We start from the raw sequence: 21,376 nt of genomic DNA, 5'->3' as shown, positions 1-21,376 counted from the left end.
CCTTTGCTAGATCAGGACACCTCAAAGTCCACCAACGTATTCACACTGGAGAGAAGCCGTACAGGTGTGACCAATGTGGGACAACCTTCACTGAAGCAGTATCCCTCAAACGCCACCAACGTATTCACACTGGGGAGAAGCCGTTCAGCTGTGACCAGTGTGGGGACACCTTCACTCAATCAGGAAACCTCAAAGTCCACCAACGTATTCACACCGGAGAGAAGCCGTACAGCTGTGACCAGTGTGGCAAAACCTTCATTCAATCAGGACACCTCAAAGTCCACCAACGTATTCACACTGGAGAGAAGCTGTTCAGCTGTGAGGACTGTGGCCAGAGATTCACCCATCAAGGTTCTTACAATGATCACAGAAACATTCACACAAAGGAAAAAATCTACCCATGTCAGGAATGTGGGAAAGTTTTCAGTTCCTACTACTCACACCGATATCATGAGCGTATCCACATTGGACTCAAAGAGTACCAATGTCAACACTGTGACAAACGGTTCTACACATCGTCTCATCTCTCACAGCATGAGAGAATCCACACTGGAGTCAAAGAGTACCAATGTCAACACTGTGACAAACGGTTCTACTCATCATCTAGCCTCTCACAGCATGAGAGAATCCACACTGGACACAAATGTATGAAAAGATTCACCCAAAACTCCTCCCTTAAGAGGCACAAGTGTGTTTAAACTATCAGTTATTATCAGAGTTATTAAGGCATCAGCAAACAGTAATATACTGTTTCTGTTTGTCATAGATCAAAACATGTAGGAGAGAGAATATACTAGGATTTTCTTTCTCAACATATGATGTGTGAATATATCATGTAATAAATGCAGAGCCCTGTTTTCATGTGAAATAAGTATAAAAATATTCTGCTGTAGACACTAATTTCCAAGAGTTTATCTGATTCCATCCTATTTTACATTTTGTTGAGGTCTTTCTTGTCAAATTCTATATTAGTTTTGTAGTTTTTGAAATGTTTTAACGACTGTATGCAGTTGTCTTTTTAATGTTTGAAACCATTTATTTTCTTTGTTATTTTGAATCAATTTAAAGTTGTATTCAATAATGCATATGTTTATTATAATGAACTGTTTTATTTAGAAAATGAATTGTGAATTATTAGGAGTATGAACTATCTGAAAAACTGAAAGAGTCCTTTAATTGGCTTGGAGCTAAACTGCATTGCTAGCTTGAATGTATATGATTCAGCTGAAGAAGTATGATAGGGAGCGACAGTGAAAACTCATAATGTTGAATATTTAGGGGGCCAAGCCCGAGAAGGGCTGGGACCGCGTTTTGCAGAGCAACGCGGTTCCCAAGCCCTGCGGGGCAGGGAACCCTATTGTTTTTGTAAGGATTATTCTTTATTCTTTATTCTTTATTAGGGGGCCAAGCCCGAGAAGGGCCTGGGACCGCGTTTTGCAGAGCAACGCGGTTCCATAGCCCTGCTGGGCAGGGAACCCTATTGTTTTTGTAGGGATTATTCTTTATTCTTTATTCTTTATTCTTATTCTTCCATGCGTAAAAGTGGTGCTGCAGCCCAAACCGTAAAGGGTTTGGACATGCCACTTGCATGGCTTATCCAGGTCCATGGTACGTACGCAGACGAAAAAATTCAGACATCCCGGCCACTAGGTGGCGCTACAACAAAGGAAAAGGCGTTTTGGGCTATAACTTCCGCACCGAAAGTCCGACAGTCAAAAACTTTATATCCACAGATGCCCACAAGTCAGCTGCATCTTTTGAGATAGGCCACGCCCATTTGCGTATATATACATTTTTCGCTACATCGCAAAAACTGTGTCAGTCACCAAAACATACTCCTCCTACAGTTTTCGCCCGATTTGGACGAAACCAAAAGCATTATGCTCTACCGACTCCCACGAGCAAAAGTTGGTCAAATAATTTTTCTACGACCATCGGAAGACCAAACGGTAGCGCTTTAAAGATTCGCGAAAATTCCTTGAAAAAAAAAAAAAAAGGGATTTTCTTGACACTCAAGGGAGACTATCATGGGGCATACCTGAGTCTATAAAAAAAATATGGCCAAGAAATTCCTATGTATGCCGGACTTATTAAAAAAAAGAGTTTTTCAATTTTTTTGCCTCTTTTCGCCATTTCCTAAGTCTTTCAGCGGGAAAATGGGAAAATTCAAAAAAGTGTCTTTACAATGGAGAGGTTCACAATTTAATTTTGCTCATAACTCCCCAACCAAACATCGCACATTGAAAAATTCAACATCCACTTGTTCGGTACATTGAGCTGCATCTTTCTATCAAACACAGTTTTGCGAATGTCATCCATAGGGGGCGCCAAAACCACAAAAAGCAAAGAAAACGCGTTTGGGCCTATAACTCCCACACCGAACATCGCACATTCAAAAACTTTACATCCCCGGATTCCGTGAAGCGAGGGGCCGGCGCCGCGAACGACGACGCCCGATCCCGAGTCGCGTGGGAGGCTTGGCCCCCGTTCACAACTGCTTGCAGTTCTAGTTCTTATTCTTCCATGCGTAAAAGTGGTGCTGCAGCCCAAACCGTAAAGGGTTGGGACATGCCACTTGCATGGCTTATCCAGGTCCATGGTACGTACGCAGAGGAAAAAATTCAGACATCCCGGCCACTAGGTGGCGCTACAACAAAGGAAAAGGCGTTTTGGGCTATAACTTCCGCACCGAAAGTCCGACAGTCAAAAACTTTATATCCACAGATGCACACAAGTTAGATGCATCTTTTGAGATAGGCCACGCCCATTTGCGTATATATACATTTTTCGCTATATCGCAAAAACTGTGTCAGTCACCAAAACATACTCCTCCTACAGTTTTCGCCCGATTTATACGAAACCAAAAACATTATGCTCTACCAACTCCCACGAGCAAAAGTTGGTCAAATAATTTTTCTACGACCATCGGAAGACCAAACGGTAGCGCTTTAAAGATTTGCGAAAATCCGTAAAAAAAAAAAAAAAGAGGGATTTTCTTGAAACTCAAGGGAGACTATCATGGGGCATACCTGAGTCTATAAAAAAAATATGGGCAAGAAATTCCTATGTATGCCGGACTTATTAAAAAAAAGAGTTTTTCAATTTTTTGGCCTTTTTTCGCCATTTCCTAAGTCTTTCGGCGGGAAAATGGGAAAATTCAAAAAAGTCTCTTTACAATGGAGAGGTTCACAATTTCATTTTGCTCATAACTCCCCAACCAAACATCGCACATTGAAAAATGTAACATCCACTTGTTCGGTACATTGAGCTGCATCTTTCTATCAAACACAGTTTTGCGAATGTCATCCATAGGGGGCACCAAAACCACAAAAAGCAAAGAAAACGCGTTTGGGCCTATAACTCCCACACCGAACATCGCACATTCAAAAACTTTACATCCCCGGATTCCGTGAAGCGAGGGGCCGGCGCCGCGGACGACGACGCCCGATCCCGAGTCGCGTGGGAGGCTTGGCCCCCGTTCACAACTGCTTGCAGTTCTAGTTAGAAATTGTAATCATTTTGTTAGTTGAAATATTTCAAGAAAGACATGAAAAATGTTTTAAAAAGTGTGAAATAATCCTTTAATGGGCAGAATGAGTCACCCATCCTAAACCATATTCACTTTTAGCAACTTGTTTATGAATACAGTTTCTTTGTTTTCATCTTGAAGTATTTTTGAATGTTTGAATTGAACATTATATCATGTTATCTCCAGATTCTTATACTGCTTAAAGTTTTGAGCTGTTTTTGGCATTTTATTAAATATTGGACTGAATAAATCAAATACATTTCAGCTTTGTTTCTGTGGAACAGATAAAACAGACACATCTGTATTTCACATGCATTTTATTATCAGAGTTATTAAGGCATCAGCAAACAATGATTCACTGGACCCCCTGCAGTTTGCATACAGGCCTGCCTATCTCTCTCTCTCTCTCTCTCTCTCTCTCTCTCTCTCTCTCTCTCTCTCTCTCTCTCTCTCTCTCTCTCTCTCTCTCTCTCTCTCTCTCTCTCTCTCTCTCTCTCTCTCTCTCTCTCTCTCTCTCTCTCTCTCTCAGTTCACACACAGGGCAAACAGGTCCACAGACGAAGCCATCCCCTCACCCTCCACACTGCCCTCTCCCTATAGAACATTATTCTATTACATGAACAGTATCCTATTTCACTAGTTATCTTTTAATGCCATTTACACCCACAGTATTCTATTTAGTCTACATTTAGTTCATTTCATTTTGCATTCTCAATTTACTTATAAGATGCACCTTAACTCTACACTTTAATCTGCACTGTGTCCTTGCTCTACTGTTGGGTTTATTTGTGTCTCAGGTGTTGCTCTCTTCACGTTTTCTTCTTCTTCTATATCACATTGTTGAGAGGAGCCTGGGACTTAAGAATGTCTTTGCCAATGACTGCTGCTGTAATTGTTAATGTGCATATGACATTATTAATGTTAGGTTACATGAATACAGTCAACACAATATAACATGTAGTTGACTGAATATATTAGGTTTGTATCTCTAAACATTTGATCTGTGAATGTGTTGTGTAATAAATGCAGAGCCCTGTTTTCATATAAGTTTCCTCCTATCAATAAGGATACAAAGATTCTGTGGTTGACCCTCATTCATCCAAGAATATGAAGAGTAAACCCAATGTCAAGATTTGTCCAAATGTGGAACAATGAACCAGAAGGTTGGTGTGAAAGGGGTAAGTGTGGACCAGCACCTAACCAGCCATAAGAAAGAATCTAAAAAAGCACATTTTGATGTTCATAATTTTATATTTATTGTCAAAACGTAGCTTTGTGAATGTACAGAGTTACTAAGGCAGACATCTTCTGAAAATAGAATGAATCTTTAGTTTGAGGCAAAAGATGAAAATACAGAACAGACCTCAAAGAGTTTATAAAAGACCAACTAACCCTGAGTGACCGGTCCAGAGCTTTGACCTTTCAACAGTTAACATTAACATCAGCAGTTTGACGTTAACGTTTCACAGCAACTTGGATTCAAGTGCAGATATCTGCTGGAGCCGTCAGTCCTCATAAGGACTCAGTCTGCCTCTCAGGTACACCTCACCTGTTACTACAGCCCCAGGACACTAGCGCTTTAACACACACATTCTAAAATGATTATCATTTATTTAGACTCATAAAACTGTTAGAACTAGCACATTAGAAACAGTGGTGCTCATAGAAGAACACTTTTTATATTGTGATATTGACCTGATATGTTTTAGTTTGCTGGAGGGCTGCAGCCAGAGATTATCTTCATGATCCATTCACACAAACATAATTCCCCTCAGTTCAAAACGCCGACGTCAGCAGATAAAAGATGTTTAGTTTTCCCGAGACAGGAGAGCAGGACAAGCAGAAACCATTCATGATTCAGAAACACTGATTCTTTTACATTAAGAGATTTTAAAAAAACACTCAAAATATTAATAAAATGTTTGAGCTGGACTTTGATTCAGATTACAAAGCAGTGAGAGGAGGTCAGCTGAGTGTGCAGGGCTTGATGACGTCCTCAGAAACATTCTAGTGCAGAGACGGACGGAGCCTTTTCAATGGTTGCGTTCCGAATCGCATACTTTCTACTATATAGTATGTAGAAAAAAGATTTAGGATGTCCCGATTCTTGTGGCCAGATTTAGGATGGTTAGAAGTACCCGGATGTCCTACTTCATGCGGCCAAGATTGTTAGTGTTGAAAAGTGCATCCTATTTGGGCGATTCTGACCCACAATCCAGTGCGCACGTGAAGTGACGTCACATCGACGAAGCCTCCATATGAAAACAAACGGGGATGCGACGGATATAAAAGCAAGAGGCAAGATCAAGGCGCAATGTTATGATGAAATAAGAGAGAAAAGTATGTCCCAATAGTATGCCTACTGCATCCTAACTAGATTCTTTTTATCGTCGGATGTAGTATGTAGAATAGAAAAAATAAACAGTATGAGATTCGGAACGCAACCAATGTGTTGTTGCTGCGTGTGGACGGAGGGCTCTGATTGGACAGGAGGCTCAGCCCATATAAGGCTCAGCCCATATAAGGGTACTTCCACTCCGTCAGGGGAACATAGGTCTGCTTCACCACCTGAGGAGAAGTCCACCTCAGGACGTAGTGTGGTCCGCCTGGCTTGTCATTGGTGCCTGGAGGGAGAGGGAAGGCCACACAGACACAGACCACAGTTCACTTCATTTATTTAAGACTTTCATCATTTAAAGAACAAACACAAATGATCATTAAAGATTTCTCTCCGACCACATTTCTTCCTCAAAGATAACGGTTCACCCCTCTCTGTCCAGGTTTCAGTAGTGCTCTGGACAGGCCTTTTATTTTTTTAATACCTTATTTTTGGATTATTTTTAAAAGAACACAAACACACAACTGGAAAAGTTAACACACAAATAAAATAAATAACTAACATGGCGTACTCTACTTTACAGGTTTTTAACATGGCGTACTCTACTTTACAGGTTTCTAAGGACATTGTTTAAACTAAAGGTAAATGTTAAGCAGAAATAAAAAGTCAACGAGGTGTCATGTAGGTCCCTTCAGTACTGTTATATAGTCCAGGAAAGGCTGACATATCTGTTTAAACTTCTCTGCTTACACACACACACACTCACTCACTCACTCACTCTCACACACACACACACACACACACACACACACACACACACACACACACACACACAGAGGACCAACTCTTACCTGAGGCCCTGGCGCCCCCAAACGGCTGCTGGGCCACGATGGAGCCGGTGGATTTATCGTTGACGTAGTAGTTTCCTGCAGCATTCCTCAAGACTTTAGCTGCCTCGTCAATCACAGTCCTGCAACACACACACAGTCACTTTGTGTGTGTGTGTGTGTGTGTGTATCAGGCTTTTCCAAAGGGACTCCATAGCTGTAGCAGTAAGCTCAAACACTAACCTACAAACATGCAGCTAAAAAGACAGACTACACAGACAGACAGACACACACACAGGACAGACTAGTCTTACACACACACACACAGACAGAGACACACAGAGACAGACAGACAGACACACACACACTCACACACACATAGACACAGACACACACACACAGACACACACACACACTAGTCTTACTGGTCCTGGGCGAACACAGCTCCTGTCAGGGCGAACGGTGACGTGTTGTCAATCAGCTGAAGAACTTCTTTGTAGTCCTTCTCTGGATAAACGTAAACGGCCAGAACGGGCCCAAAGATCTCCTATAAGAGTGAGACACACAGGCACAAAGATCTTCTATTAGACACACAGGAACAAAGATCTGCTATTAGACACACAGGAACAAAGATCTGCTATTAGACACACAGGCACAAAGATCTGCTATTAGACACACAGGCACAAAGATCTTCTATTAGACACACAGGCACAAAGATCTGCTATTAGACACACAGGCACAAAGATCTTCTATTAGACACACAGGCACAAAGATCTGCTATTAGACACACAGGCACAAAGATCTGCTATTAGACACACAGGCACAAAGATCTCCTATAAGAGTGAGACACACAGGCACAAATATCTGCTGTTAGACACAGAGTCAGAGTCTCTCTCTCTCTCTCTCTCTCTCTCTCTCTCTCTCTCTCTCTGTCTCTCTCTCTCTCTCTGTCTCTCTCTCTCTCTCTCTGTCTCTCTCTCTCTCTCTCTCTCACACAGAGGAACAAAGATCTGCTATAAGAGTGAGACACACAGGCACAAAGATCTTCTATTAGACACACAGGCACAAAGATCTCCTATAAGAGTGAGACACACAGGCTATGACCACATGCTAGACCCATGAGATGTATAGTGATCACAAATATTCACCAAAACTGATAGAGGCCACACATTTTTTTTTTTTTTTACATCTGACGGTGTTGACATATTTAACGTTTCTTAAACAGAACAAATAGAGTTTTTCTAGTAGCAGTATGGTTTTTCTGTTGATGTTAGGTGCTAGTTTGAACTACTTGACACTGCCTCCATCTTTAGACCCTGTGTACCTCGCTCATGATGGGGTCCTTAGGGTCGGTGCTTTGGATGATGGTGGGCTCCACAAAGTATCCCTTACTGTCGTCACAGTTCCCCCCAGCGAGGACCCTCAGGTTGGGGGAAGACTTGGCGTGGTCCAGCCACCTCTTGATCCGGGCAAACGACTGGAAACAGAGGAGCACAGAGGTTACACTGCTGCCTCACATGAACCGTTTAACACCAACGCAAACCAGGGCTCAGTTCACAGCTGGTTACACACACACACACACACACACACACACACACACACACACACACACACACACACACACAGAGACAAAGAGAGAGACACACACACACAGAGACAAAGAGAGAGACACACACAGACACAGACACACAGGTTCTCTCACGGTGGAATAGCTAAGAGCTGGTTCCTGATTTGCCTCAGTAGAAATAATACCAACAGAAGACCAAGAGGTTTCTCTCTCTCTCACACACACACCAGGGATGGAAATTAACACCCGCCACACGCCAAATGCGGGTAGATTTCCGTGCTGGCGTGTAAATTGTGTCACTTCACCCGCCACTGTGTCGGGTAATACTTTCCAGTCAGGTCCGATCTAATTTGCATATTTAATACATTCGTCATGAACATGATGACAGGGCGCTACACAGTTCAACAGTTTCTTTTTGCCTTTCTAGCCGAACTGAACTACGGCGCGATCCGCTCCGCGAGGAAATACTATCTGTGAGTTAACGTGTGGAGGCATAAGTCGACAAATCAATCGACTTACTTTGCCCCTTTTTTTCTTCCCAAAGCAGAGGTTGAGGTGCTGAAAATAAAGTGAAAACTGCGCTTTTCCTTTAAGCAGCAGAGCTGCCGCCGTTGTTACAGTATTTGCATCAAAGCCCTAATGGTAATACAAATGAGATGCTTTATTTAAACGCTGTCCGTGCTTAGAGGTGATTTTAATTGTGTCGGCTGAAACAGAAACTAACGGAGGGATTCGGCTCACATACAGTCCCTTGAGTCGCGCAGTCAGTTTGCCGACATGGCTTTGTATTTAAGGCTCGAGACATACAATCAGATCGCATACAAACAGGGAAGCCTTTCCCATCGACATCGCTAACGGGGAGAATACCCCCGGTTATTATTTGAGCCTCAAACCACAGAGTTCTTCCCCGTGCGGTGGCTCGCGCACTCACTAGAGATCTCACGGTGAAACGCTGCTTTGCTCGGACGAAGGCATCGTGTGTTTCTAGATGATTTAACGTCATAGTCTCAGACTAGCGTTTAACATTATGCTGCATCTTTTGCACTGCACTGTTTTTTATCAACAGTGAAAAAATGGTCCCACACCGGACTCTTATGTGTAGCTGATTACTTCATGCAGAAGTGACGCTCCTGCAGCGCGCTCACGACCAGACGTGACACGGTGACATCTCCCATTAATAAAACGGCATAACTCCCTGATTTTCAGATTTCTATTTTTAAATTCGACTTGAGCGCAAGTGGAAAACCGGTCAATGTGTCGACACATTCACATCCCTAATGCATATGGAGAAAGTGATAAACAATATCAACATTTCATATCATTAACTAAAAAGAAAAAATAAATCTAAAGGTAACTTCAATACTGTATTATAATTATTGACTAAATGATGAAAAAAAGGTGTCTGCAGGGCCAGTGAAAATATACAAGGGGCCAGTAAAACTCGGATCTATTGGCTAAGCGGGCCAGTTGGGAAAAAAAGTTGCATTGAACCCAGAGTATATATGGAGTTCAATTATAAAATGTTTTGAAATAAAGATGGCGTGTATTGTGTATCATATATAGTAAGAGTGTACCATTTCATTTGCAACTCAGTTCCTTGGTAGCACCTACTAACAGTACAAATCACTTCTGATGGAAAACATTTGTATGAAAAACACTTTTATTAGCTATTCTTACTATTGTATTGTTTAACATTAACGCATATATTAAAAAAGATATTGCGTATAAAAAGTGGCTGGTAAAAAAGATGAGTGGCTGGTAGATTTTTAAATCTACCTGCCACAGTGGCTGGTAGGCAAAAAAGTTAATTTCCATCTCTGACACACACACACACACACACACACACACACACATACACACACACTGTAACAAACAAACACAGACACACACAGACACACAGACAGACAGACAGACACACACAGACTGTAACAAACACACACACACATAGAGACACACACACTCTCACTCTCTCACACACACACAGACTGTAAAACACACACACACACACACACACACACACACACACACACACACACACACACACACACACACACACACACACACACACACACACACACACACACACACACACACACACACACACACACACACACACACACACACACACACACACACACTCACTCACTCACTCACTCACTCTCACACACACACACACACACACACACACACACACACACACACACACTCTGGTGGAGGAGGGTTAACATTAGACCAGTTGTCTCTGAACTGACCTTATCGTCGATGACAGCAGAGAAGAAGGTGCTGAAGTCTTCCACAGGCTGAGGAGGAGGAGACACAAGCTGATCATCATGATACTCTGGAACTAGTCGAAGATTATTATCATCTCAATTATTCTATTGAAAACATTTTTCTTTGTTCCTTTATATTTAAAGCTTCGGGTCCTGAAAGGCCTGGAGCAAACAGCTGTAATGCAACGCAAGGTTATCTCTACCGCACAGTTCAGACACAAGGCCATTCAAAGTGCTTTACACAGACACACACACACACACACACACACACACACACACACACACACACACACACACACACACACACACACACACACACACACACACACACACACACACACACAGACACACACACACACACACAAGGCCATTCAAAGTGCTTTACAGGGGCAAGAAATACATCAAGATTAAAATACATCAAGTATAGAATAGACATTAGAAAAAGCTAATGAGAAATATGAATAGAAATAAAACATTTAAATTAAATAAATATTGCACAATCCTTGGAAAAAATATATATAACAATAGAAAATTAAAAAACATAATGAAAGAAAGTAAAGATAGATATAACAAATACAGACATTACTAACAAATGGGGAGAGACCTAAGCTTATTAAAATAGCCTGTATAACTTTTAATTGAAGCCTGTATAAGCCTGTAATAAGCCTGTCTGTCTGTCTGTCTGTCTGTCTATATTAAGCCTGTCTGTCTGTATTAAGCCTGTCTGTCTCTGTATTAAGCCTGTCTGTCTGTCTGTATTAAGCCTGTCTGTCCATCATACTCACATCCCCCACCCTGATGCCCTGGTGAATGTCCAGCAGCCCCCTCTTGACCTCGGGCCACAGAGAGTCTGGGACGTACATCCTGGAGCAGGCCGAACACTTCTGTCCTCCGTACTCGAAGGCAGAGCGGACCGTCCCCTTCACCACGCTCTCCACGCACGCCGAGCCGTGCACGAAGTGGAAGTTCTTACCGCCGCACTCTGGAAAGATCCTCCAGGTTAGTTTAGATTATTACGGTCAGATAGATTACAACATTACAAACAGAAAGGAAAAAAAAAAAAAAAGTGACATTTTTCAAATAAAATAATAATATCACACACACAGACAGACAGACAGACACACAGACAGACAGACAGACACACAGACAGACAGACAGACAGACAGACAGACAGACAGACAGACAGACAGACACACAGACAGACAGACAGACAGACAGACAGACAGACAGACAGACAGACAGACACACAGACAGACAGACAGACAGACACACAGACAGACAGACACACAGACAGACAGACACACACACACACACAGCCTTTTAACAACATCAACATACATTATTTCAATATCCAATGAACTACTGCTAGTTTATTTCTGTTTTCTATTTATTATATGTAGGGGAGAACGGGGTAAGTAGGCACACTTTTTACTCTAGTGAGAATTGCTCATCACCAAAACATCTGTCAATAGCCATTCCTACATTAAATTGAAGCTTAAGGTGTTGGCTAGAAATGTGTGTCTCTCTTTTTTTCCAACTTATTGTAATGAAGAAGTAATTTACCATCAAAGACACTCTGACACATTGTGACAACCAACCCCATCAAGGGGTCGGTTGTCACACAATATGGGGTTGTTTGTCACAATGTTATCTTAATGGGAAAAATCTTAAAAAGAAGGCAAGGAGGCAGAACCAAATTTGAATGTTTAATTGCATTGTCAAGTTGACAAATAGGTCTACATAACGTTCTGTAGCCTTGGCAGCTGGTCTAGTTTGGGATTTTGATTTTGTTGCCCTTTTTTCTTTTGCTTGCTAGCTGCCTTTTCCTGCTCTATTCTTTCCTTCTCTGGGGTGTCAGTGAGGATACAGCTTGACAATTTATTTCGTTATTGGGTTCCTTTTCTGGCTGCAGCCTTGAGATAACATGTGACAACCAACCCCCCAAAAAATTTGACGACCAACCCCAACTTGAATTTCTTGCTAGCATCAAGGCCAACAACCATCTGACAACTAATTAGCTTGCTAACCACAATCTAAACTATAGTTTACCCTCCACACTTTCTGAGGGTAACAAGTGTTTTGTTATAAACCCATTGTGTAAAAGCCTAGAAGAAAAATACTGAGAAGCAAAATATTTGGAATTTGACATGAAAAACACAAAACATCCTCTCACCTGAAATGCAGCTGTCTTCCTCCAAGGAAGTCTATGTATGTGACCTCTGATCCCAATTCTGGACCTTTTTTATATCAACATTTCAGAGCTAGCGCGCTCTGGTGGCGAGATATAACGAATGTGACATCCAACCCATGTGACAAATTACCCCGTTCTCCCCTATAATACACTCATTTTTATTTATTTTTTATTATTCTTTAGGTTGTCTTGTCTCTGTCCCAAATGTGTTCCCGTGCTCTTGTCCCACACACACACAATACTGTTTTTAATCATGTCTCTAACTGCGTTGTCATTCACCGCATCACTTCATTAATAAAAATAAAGTTAAAGGGACACTGTGTAACATTTCAAGTAATTTATTCGTGAAAATCAATATCCTCATTCATCAATATGTCCTCATTGGTGTAAAATCACCTCTGCCAATAATCTGAATTATCCTCCTGAGCGGAGAATTACAAATATTAATATTACATTTTGTACATTGAGCAGGCAGGTCTTATGGAGGCATCCATGTTTTTGGAATGTCATCAGGTGCATTGTTTAGAATTTAGAATTGTTCTTGTCCTTGAAGGCCACTGTAGCTTCTGTTATTATTCTAAAGGGGTGGGGTTACCCAGGGAGCGTTGCATTCTAGAACTTTGTAGAACTTTCTTGATGATGTCATATTACACACTGCCCCTTTAAATACTAAAAGAATCCGACACCATCCAGCTCTTTAAACATCTCACCTCCGGCCAGTCTGGGGAAGTTCTTGTACGTGTCCAGGTTCTGAGCAACCTGCTTCCACAGACGCTTGAAGGTCCTGCAAGCACACACACACACAGTTAAACACACACACACACACACACACACACACAGTTAAACACACACACACAGACACAGAGGCAGTTACACACACACACACACACAGTTAAACACACACACAGACACACACACATACACACAGAGGCAGTTAAACACACACACACACACAGAGGCAGTTAAACACACACACACAGTTAAACACACACACACACACACACACACACAGAGGCAGTTAAACACACACACACAGTTAAACACACACAGTTAAACACACACACACACACAAACACAGAGGCAGTTAAACAAACACACACAGGCACACACAGTTAAACACACACACACACACACACACACACACACACACACACACACACACACACACACACACACACACACACACACACACACTCTCTTACGGTACGCTGCCGGTGAAGTTGATGGCAGCCAGGTGGGGGGAGGAGGTGACCGCGTCCCCAAACACAGGCCCGTCGGCGGGGAGAAACTGGATGATGTTGGGAGGCAGCCCGCTCTCCCTCAGGACTCTGTACACGGCGTAGCTGGAGGACAGGGCCGCGTCACTGGGCTTCCACAGCACCACGTTCCCCTGGAGAGATGGAGCTTTTAGTTTTTATGCACCAAAAATCTGGAACAAACTCCCAGAGAACTTGAGGTCTGCTGCAACTCTCAGTTCTTTTAAATCAAGTCTAAAGACTTTTTTGTTTCCATTTTAACCTGCACTTTTTATTCTATTTGCTTCTTTTGTTCGCTTTTAAATGTTTTATAATGTGTTTTATGTATTCTAATCTTGCCCATGTAAAGCACTTTGAGTGGCCTTGTGTCTGAATTGTGCTATATAAATAAACTTGCCTTGCCCTGGAGAGATGGAGACAAAGCTAACCGCTAATGCTAACCCCTGGAGAGATGGAGACTTTCAGCTCAAAAATACAATATAACTCTATATCTAACCCAATATATTCTCCAGGGGCCGAATTGCAGAAACTTCCTATCTTAAAGCTGGTGGGTAACTTGTCATATTAGCCGTTCAGCTATATGTAGGTGAAGTGGTCTGAGAATATCTCCTCATCACTTTGCTCTGCCCTGCCTCTGTGGGCCGCCCGCAGAAATTGCCACGGCTCATGTACACTTTGACCAATCAGAGCGAGGCTCCGATTCTCCGTTCTTATTGGCTGCTAACGCTAACCCTAGCTAAACACACAGAGTTTATACATCAGCTCAACTGGCTCTGGTGCTCTGCTAGACTTATGGCTGCGCTTGTTTTTATTATTTTGTATTATGAACTCTAGCTTTTTTCAAGCCTTTAAATATACATACAGAGGAAAAACGCAAAAGAAACCAATTGAGCCGGTGAGATTTAAAAATAAATAAAATAAAAAATAAATAAATTATAAAATAAAGAATGTACCCACACAGTTGTACAGAGGGTAAAGTATCACAGTGGTTTGATCTGCACAAAGGCAAGGCAAGTTTATTTCTACAGCACAATTCAGACACAAGGCCTTTCAAAGTGCTTTACAGGGGCAAGATTAGAATACATAAAACACATTAGAAAACCGAGTGAATAGAAATAAAACATTTAAATATAATAAAAAGTACAGGTTAAAATGGAAACAGAAAAGTCTTCAGACTCAATTTAAAGGAGCTGAGAGTTGCAGCAGACCTCAAGTTCTCTGGGAGTTTGTTCCAGAGATTTGGAGCATCAGAGCTGTCACTCACTCACCATCAGAGCTGTCACTCACTCACCATCAGAGCTGTCACTCACTCACCATCAGAGCTGTCACTCACTCACCATCAGAGCTGTCACTCACTCACCATCAGAGCTGTCACTCACTCACCATCAGAGCTGTCACTCACTCACCATCAGAGCTGTCACTCACTCACCATCAGAGCTGTCACTCACTCACCATCAGAGCTGTCACTCACTCACCATCAGAGCTGTCACTCACTCACCATCAGAGCTGTCACTCACTCACCATCAGAGCTGGAGTTCCGGCCAGGTTTCCTCCAATAGCAGTGAAGTTAAACGGAGACACAGCTGCTACAAAGCCCTGAGGACACACACACACACACACACACACACACACACACACACACACACACACACACACACACACACACACACACACACACACACACACACACACACACACACACACACACACACACACACACACACACACACACACACACACACACACACACACACACACACACACATATATACATAGACACACACACACACACACACACACACACACACACACACAGAGTGAGTGAGTGAGTGAGTGAGTGAGTGAGTGAGTGAGTGAGTGAGTGAGTGAGTGAGTGAGTGAGTGAGTGAGTGAGTGAGTGAGTGAGTGAGTGAGTGAGTGAGTGAGTGAGTGTGAGTGAGTGAGTGAGTGAGTGAGTGAGTGAGTGAGTGAGTGAGTGAGTGAGTGAGTGAGTGAGTGAGTGAGTGAGTGAGTGAGTGAGTGAGTGAGTGAGTGAGTGAGTGAGTGAGTGAGTGAGTGAGTGAGTGAGTGAGTGAGTGAGTGAGTGAGTGATGCCACATTGTGTGAAGTCATATTGTGACTGTCCTGCAGGCTGTGGAGCAGACAGACCAGGAGGTGAGCCGTCCATTCAAGATTCAACAAAGTTTAAAGTTTCAATGTGCACTTGCATACTAGACTTGCCTACTAAACTTGCATACTAAACTTGTGCCCTTGTATACTAAACTCGTGCCCTTGCATACTAAATATGTACCCTTAACTTGTGCCCTTGCATACTTAACTCGTGCCCTTGCATACTAAATATGTGCCCTTAACTCGTGCCCTTGCATACTTAACTCGTGCCCTTGCATACTAAATATGTGCCCTTAACTCGTGCCCTTGCATACTTAACTCGTGCCCTTGCATACTTAACTCGTGCGCTGGCATACTTAACTCATGCCTTTGCATACTAAATATGTACCCTTAACTCGTGCCCTTGCATACTTAACTCGTGCCCTTGCATACTTAACTCGTGCGCTGGCATACTTAACTCATGCCTTTGCATACTAAATATGTACCCTTAACTCGTGCCCTTGCATACTTAACTCGTGCCCTTGCATACTTAACTCGTGCGCTGGCATACTTAACTCATGCCTTTGCATACTAAATATGTACCCTTAACTCGTGCCCTTGCATACTTAACTCGTGCCCTTGCATACTAAATATGTACCCTTAACTCGTGCCCTTGCATACTTAACTCGTGCCCTTGCATACTTAACTCGTGCTCTGGCATACTTAACTCGTGCCCTTGCATACTAAATATGTACCCTTAACTTGTGCCCTTGCATACTAAATTCCTGCCCTTGCATACTAAACTTGTACCCTTACTACTTAATGTGTACCCTTGCATGCTACATGTGTGCCCTTGCATACTAAACTTGTGCCCTTGTATACTGTTCCTGCACTTTCAAGTTTTTCAAGACTCTACACATTTTAAGCCCAAGGCTGTGAAACAGCCTACTAATGTCCTCCCATACTAGACTTGCATACTACACTTGCACAATAGACTTGCATACTTCACCTGCATACTAGCATACTAGCAAGTATCATGACATTGTGTCTGTGTGTGTTTATGCATGTCTGTCTGCCTGTCTGCCTGTCTGTCTCTCTGCCCGTCTTACCTCCAGTCCCCTATACAGCATAGTATTGGTGCTGCCCTCAGAGTCCAGTGGCTGGCTGTCTGTCTGTCTGTCTGCCTGTCTGTCTGCCTGTCTGCCTGTCTGCCTGTCTGCCTGTCTGTCTGTCTGCCTGTCTGTCTGTCTTACCTCCAGTCCTCTATAGATCATAGTATTGGTGCTGCCCTCAGAGTCCAGTGGCTGGCTGTCTCTCTTACCTCTAACCCTCTATACAGCATGGTGTTGGTGCTGCCCTCAGAGTCCAGAGGCTGTCTGTCTGTCTCTCTGCCTGTCTGTCTCTCTGTCTCTCTGTCTCTCTGCCTGTCTGTCTGTCTGTCTGTCTGTCTGTCTGTCTCTCTGCCTGTCTGTCTGTCTGTCTGTCTGTCTGTCTGTCTGTCTGTCTGTCTGTCTGCCTGCCTGTCTTACCTCTAACCCTCTATACAGCATGGTGTTGGTGCTGCCCTCAGAGTCCAGAGGCTGGGTCTGTCTGTCTGTCTGTCTGTCTGTCTGTCTGCCTGTCTTACCTCTAACCCTCTATACAGCATGGTGTTGGTGCTTCCCTCAGAGTCCAGAGGTTGGCTGCTTTCCAGCTCTATCGCGTGTTTAGCGTTGAACCTGAAGAAGTCAATGAGCTCCGGAGCCGCGTCGATCTCTGCCTGCACCACCGTCTTCCCCTGGTGGTCCGAGAGAGAATTACACTGTTAATACACAGCCTAGGATAGTGTTTATACACAGCCTAGACTCTGTGAATATACTGTTAATACACAGCCTAGGATAGTGTTTATACACAGCCTAGACTCTGTGAATATACTGTTAATACACAGCCTAGGATAGTGTTTATACACAGCCTAGACTCTGTGACTACACTGTTTATACACAGCCTAGACTCTGTGAATATACTGTTAATACACAGCCTAGGATAGTGTTTATACACAGCCTAGACTCTGTGAATATACTGTCAATACACAACCTAGACTCTGTAAACTCTGTAACTAAATCCAGTATACAGTGATGAACAGAGAAATACACTGTTAGTTTAGGATGTAAACTATGTCTGGAATGCAAATGCTTTCAATAATGAAATATTTTAAACATGGTCTTGTAGTGTAGTTACCTGTCCTATCATGGTCTTGGCCAGGATCTCTCTCTATAGTGTTAATACTCAGCCTAGGCTCTGTGAACCTACCTGTCCTAATCTGTTTATACTCAGCCTAGGCTCTGTAAACTAAGGGCCAGTATATATACACAGTGATTATACTCAGCCTAGGCTCTGTGAACTAAGGGCCAGTATATATACACAGTGTTTATACTCAGCCTAGGCTCTGTAAATTAAGGGCCAGTATATATACACAGTGTTTATACTCAGCCTAGGCTCTGTAAACTAAGGGCCAGTATATATACACAGTGATTATACTCAGCCTAGGCTCTGTAAACTAAGGGCCAGTATATATACACAGTGTTAATACTCAGCCTAGGCTCTGTAAACTAAGGGCCAGTATATATACACAGTGATTATACTCAGCCTAGGCTCTGTAAACAGGTTTAAACACAGTAGTACAGTAGAGTACCTACCTGTCCGATCATGGTCTTGGCCAGGATCTCGGCTCTCTATAGTGTTTATACTCAGCCTAGACTCTGTAAACTAAGGGCCAGTATATATACACAGTGTTTATACTCAGCCTAGGCTCTGTAAACAGGTTTAAACCCAGTAGTATAGTATATATAGTACATACCTGTCCGATCATGGTCTTGGCCAGGATCTCGGCTCTCTTGGGTCCAGCGATGGCGTCAGCCGCTCTGAAGAGAACCTGAGCTCTGTCCTGGACCGGCGTCATGTCCCACTCTCTACGGGCTGCTACTGACGCCTCGATCGCTCTGTTTATAAGATCCTGTTAGAGATATACTGTTAATACACAGCCTAGGCTCTGTGAATACACTGTTAATACACAGCCTAGGCTCTGTGAATACACTGTTAATACACAGCCTAGGCTCTGTGACTACACTGTTAATACACAGCCTAGGCTCTGTGAATACACTGTTAATACACAGCCTAGACTCTGTGACTACACTGTTAATACACAGCCTAGGCTCTGTGAATACACTGTTAATACACAGCCTAGACTCTGTAAATATACTGTTAATACACAGCCTAGGCTCTGTGACTACACTGTTAATACACAGCCTAGGCTCTGAGAATACACTGTTAATACACAGCCTAGACTCTGTAAATATACTGTTAATACACAGCCTAGGCTCTGTGAACTGGTTTATATATAGTGTTAATACACAGCCTAGATTCTGTAAACTGGTTTATATATACTGTTAATACACAGCCTAGGCTCTGTGAATACACTGTTAATACACAGCCTAGGCTCTGTAAATATACTGTTAAAAGTCCCCAGAGCTAGGACTAAACAGGGAGAGGCGGCATTCAGCGTTTATGCGCCCAATGTCTGGAACGGACTGCCAGAGAGTCTGAGGTCCGCTGAGACTCTCAGCTCTTTTAAATCGGGTCTCAAAACGTTCTTGTTTCCCTTTTAACCTGTAATTTTTTTTTTTTTTTTTTTTTTTTTTTTGGTAAAATGTTTTAATTCTTTTATTTAAATGTTGTATTTTTATCCATGTTTTAAATTTGTTCCTTTTTTTTTTGTATTTGTATTCTTTATTTGATTTTAACCCTGTGAAGCACCTTGAGTGGCCCTGTGCCTGAAATGTGCTCTATAAATAAAATTGCCTTGCCTTGCCTTGTTAATACACAGCCTAGGCTCTGTAAATATACTGTTAATACACAGCCTAGACTCTGTGAATATACTGTTAATACACAGCCTAGGCTCTGTAAATATACTGTTAATACACAGCCTAGACTCTGTGAATATACTGTTAATACACAGCCTAGGCTCTGTAAATATACTGTTAATACACAGCCTAGACTCTGTGAATATACTGTTAATACACAGCCTAGACTCTGTAAACATGTCCCACTCTCTCCTGGCTGCTACTGACGCCGCGATGGCTCTGTTTATAAGATCCTATTAGAGATATAGGGTTAATACACAGCCTAGGCTCTGTAAACTGGTTTATATATACTGTTAATACACAGCCTAGACTCTGTGAATATACTGTTAATACACAGCCTAGACTCTGTAAATATACTGTTAATACACAGCCTAGACTCTGTGACCTGGTTTATATATACTGTTAATACACAGCCTAGACTCTGTAACCTGGTTTATATATACTGTTAATACACAGCCTAGACTCTGTAACCTGGTTTATACACTGTTAATACACAGCCTAGACTCTGTGAACTGGTTTATACACTGTTAATACACAGCCTAGACTCTGTGAACTGGTTCATATATACTGTTAATACACAGCCTAGGCTCTGTAACCTGGTTTATATATACTGTTAATACACAGCTTAGACTCTGTAAACCTGCATGGCTCTGTTAATCAGATCCTAGAGACACAGGGACTAGACCAGTGGTTCTCAATTATTTTCTGTCATGTCCCCCCCCTAAGGGACAGAATTTTTTCCGCCCCCCCTCACTAAATTGAAATACCGTTGAGAACATGCTAATATATATTTATTTATTAATTTATCTGTACAAAACCACTGTATGAGTTTCTGGCACGAGCATTCTGCATACAATCACCTTATTATCAAATTAGATAACAAAAATTAGCTGAGATAACTTCTGCAGCAAAAAAATTCAAAGTTCAGTTTATTAGCTCAATTTGTAACATTTAAACAAGACTGCTCAGTCTGTGTGAATCTCAGGACAGAGAAACAAGAGCAAATGATTCACTGAGGTTTGCATTTCATTCAAAACATTTTTAAACTGTAACCATAGTTAAGGTGGTGTTTTTATTATTATTATAGGCCAATAGGCCTTCTGTGATGCGATAACCAATAATTCATTAATGTTATTATTAGTCTACTTGCTTGATTTCTTTTTAAATAGCCTACAGAGACACTTGGAGACACATGTGGACATTCATTTACTGCAAATCGCGGCCTTTCGCGCGGATATGACCATACACAAGCACACATCGCGCTTGCTATAAAAAAAAAAGGGGGGACGCGCCCCACCATTTGAGAAGCACTGGACTAGACAAACACTTCAGTTATTAAAGTCTCTACGAGGAACTTTTAAATATTTCCTCTGATGATCATAAATTACATGTAACAGCAAACCAGACCATC

At 42.3% G+C, this 21,376-nt stretch overlaps 1 protein-coding gene across 2 annotated transcripts in view; it reads right to left on the bottom strand.

Moving 5' to 3' along the window:
* Positions 1-4,248: 4,248 nt before the first annotated feature.
* aldh4a1 (aldehyde dehydrogenase 4 family, member A1) overlaps positions 4,249-21,376 on the bottom strand; it is a 24,767-nt gene continuing 7,639 nt past the window's right edge. Inside the window, exons 5-16 of one of the 2 annotated variants that reach the window (XR_013844826.1) lie at positions 18,903-19,058; positions 17,694-17,843; positions 15,500-15,574; positions 13,925-14,112; positions 13,433-13,506; positions 11,317-11,513; positions 10,514-10,561; positions 8,019-8,171; positions 7,120-7,241; positions 6,719-6,837; positions 5,970-6,153; positions 4,251-5,558 (exon numbers count right to left, since the gene is read on the bottom strand). Coding sequence is in view for 1 of the 2 variants with exons in the window: in XM_080025706.1 (XP_079881832.1) it covers positions 6,041-6,153; positions 6,719-6,837; positions 7,120-7,241; positions 8,019-8,171; positions 10,514-10,561; positions 11,317-11,513; positions 13,433-13,506; positions 13,925-14,112; positions 15,500-15,574; positions 17,694-17,843; positions 18,903-19,058 (1,395 nt within the window). In the remaining variant the exon portion in view is untranslated. Of the gene's footprint in view, positions 6,154-6,718; positions 6,838-7,119; positions 7,242-8,018; positions 8,172-10,513; positions 10,562-11,316; positions 11,514-13,432; positions 13,507-13,924; positions 14,113-15,499; positions 15,575-17,693; positions 17,844-18,902; positions 19,059-21,376 lie in introns of both variants that reach the window. The other variant, XM_080025706.1, reaches the window with a different exon arrangement.

This window comes from Ammodytes marinus, assembly GCF_949987685.1.
Source record: "Ammodytes marinus genome assembly, chromosome: 4".
Lineage (NCBI taxonomy): Eukaryota > Metazoa > Chordata > Actinopteri > Uranoscopiformes > Ammodytidae > Ammodytes > Ammodytes marinus.
This window is presented reverse-complemented; position numbering and strand designations above follow the sequence as displayed.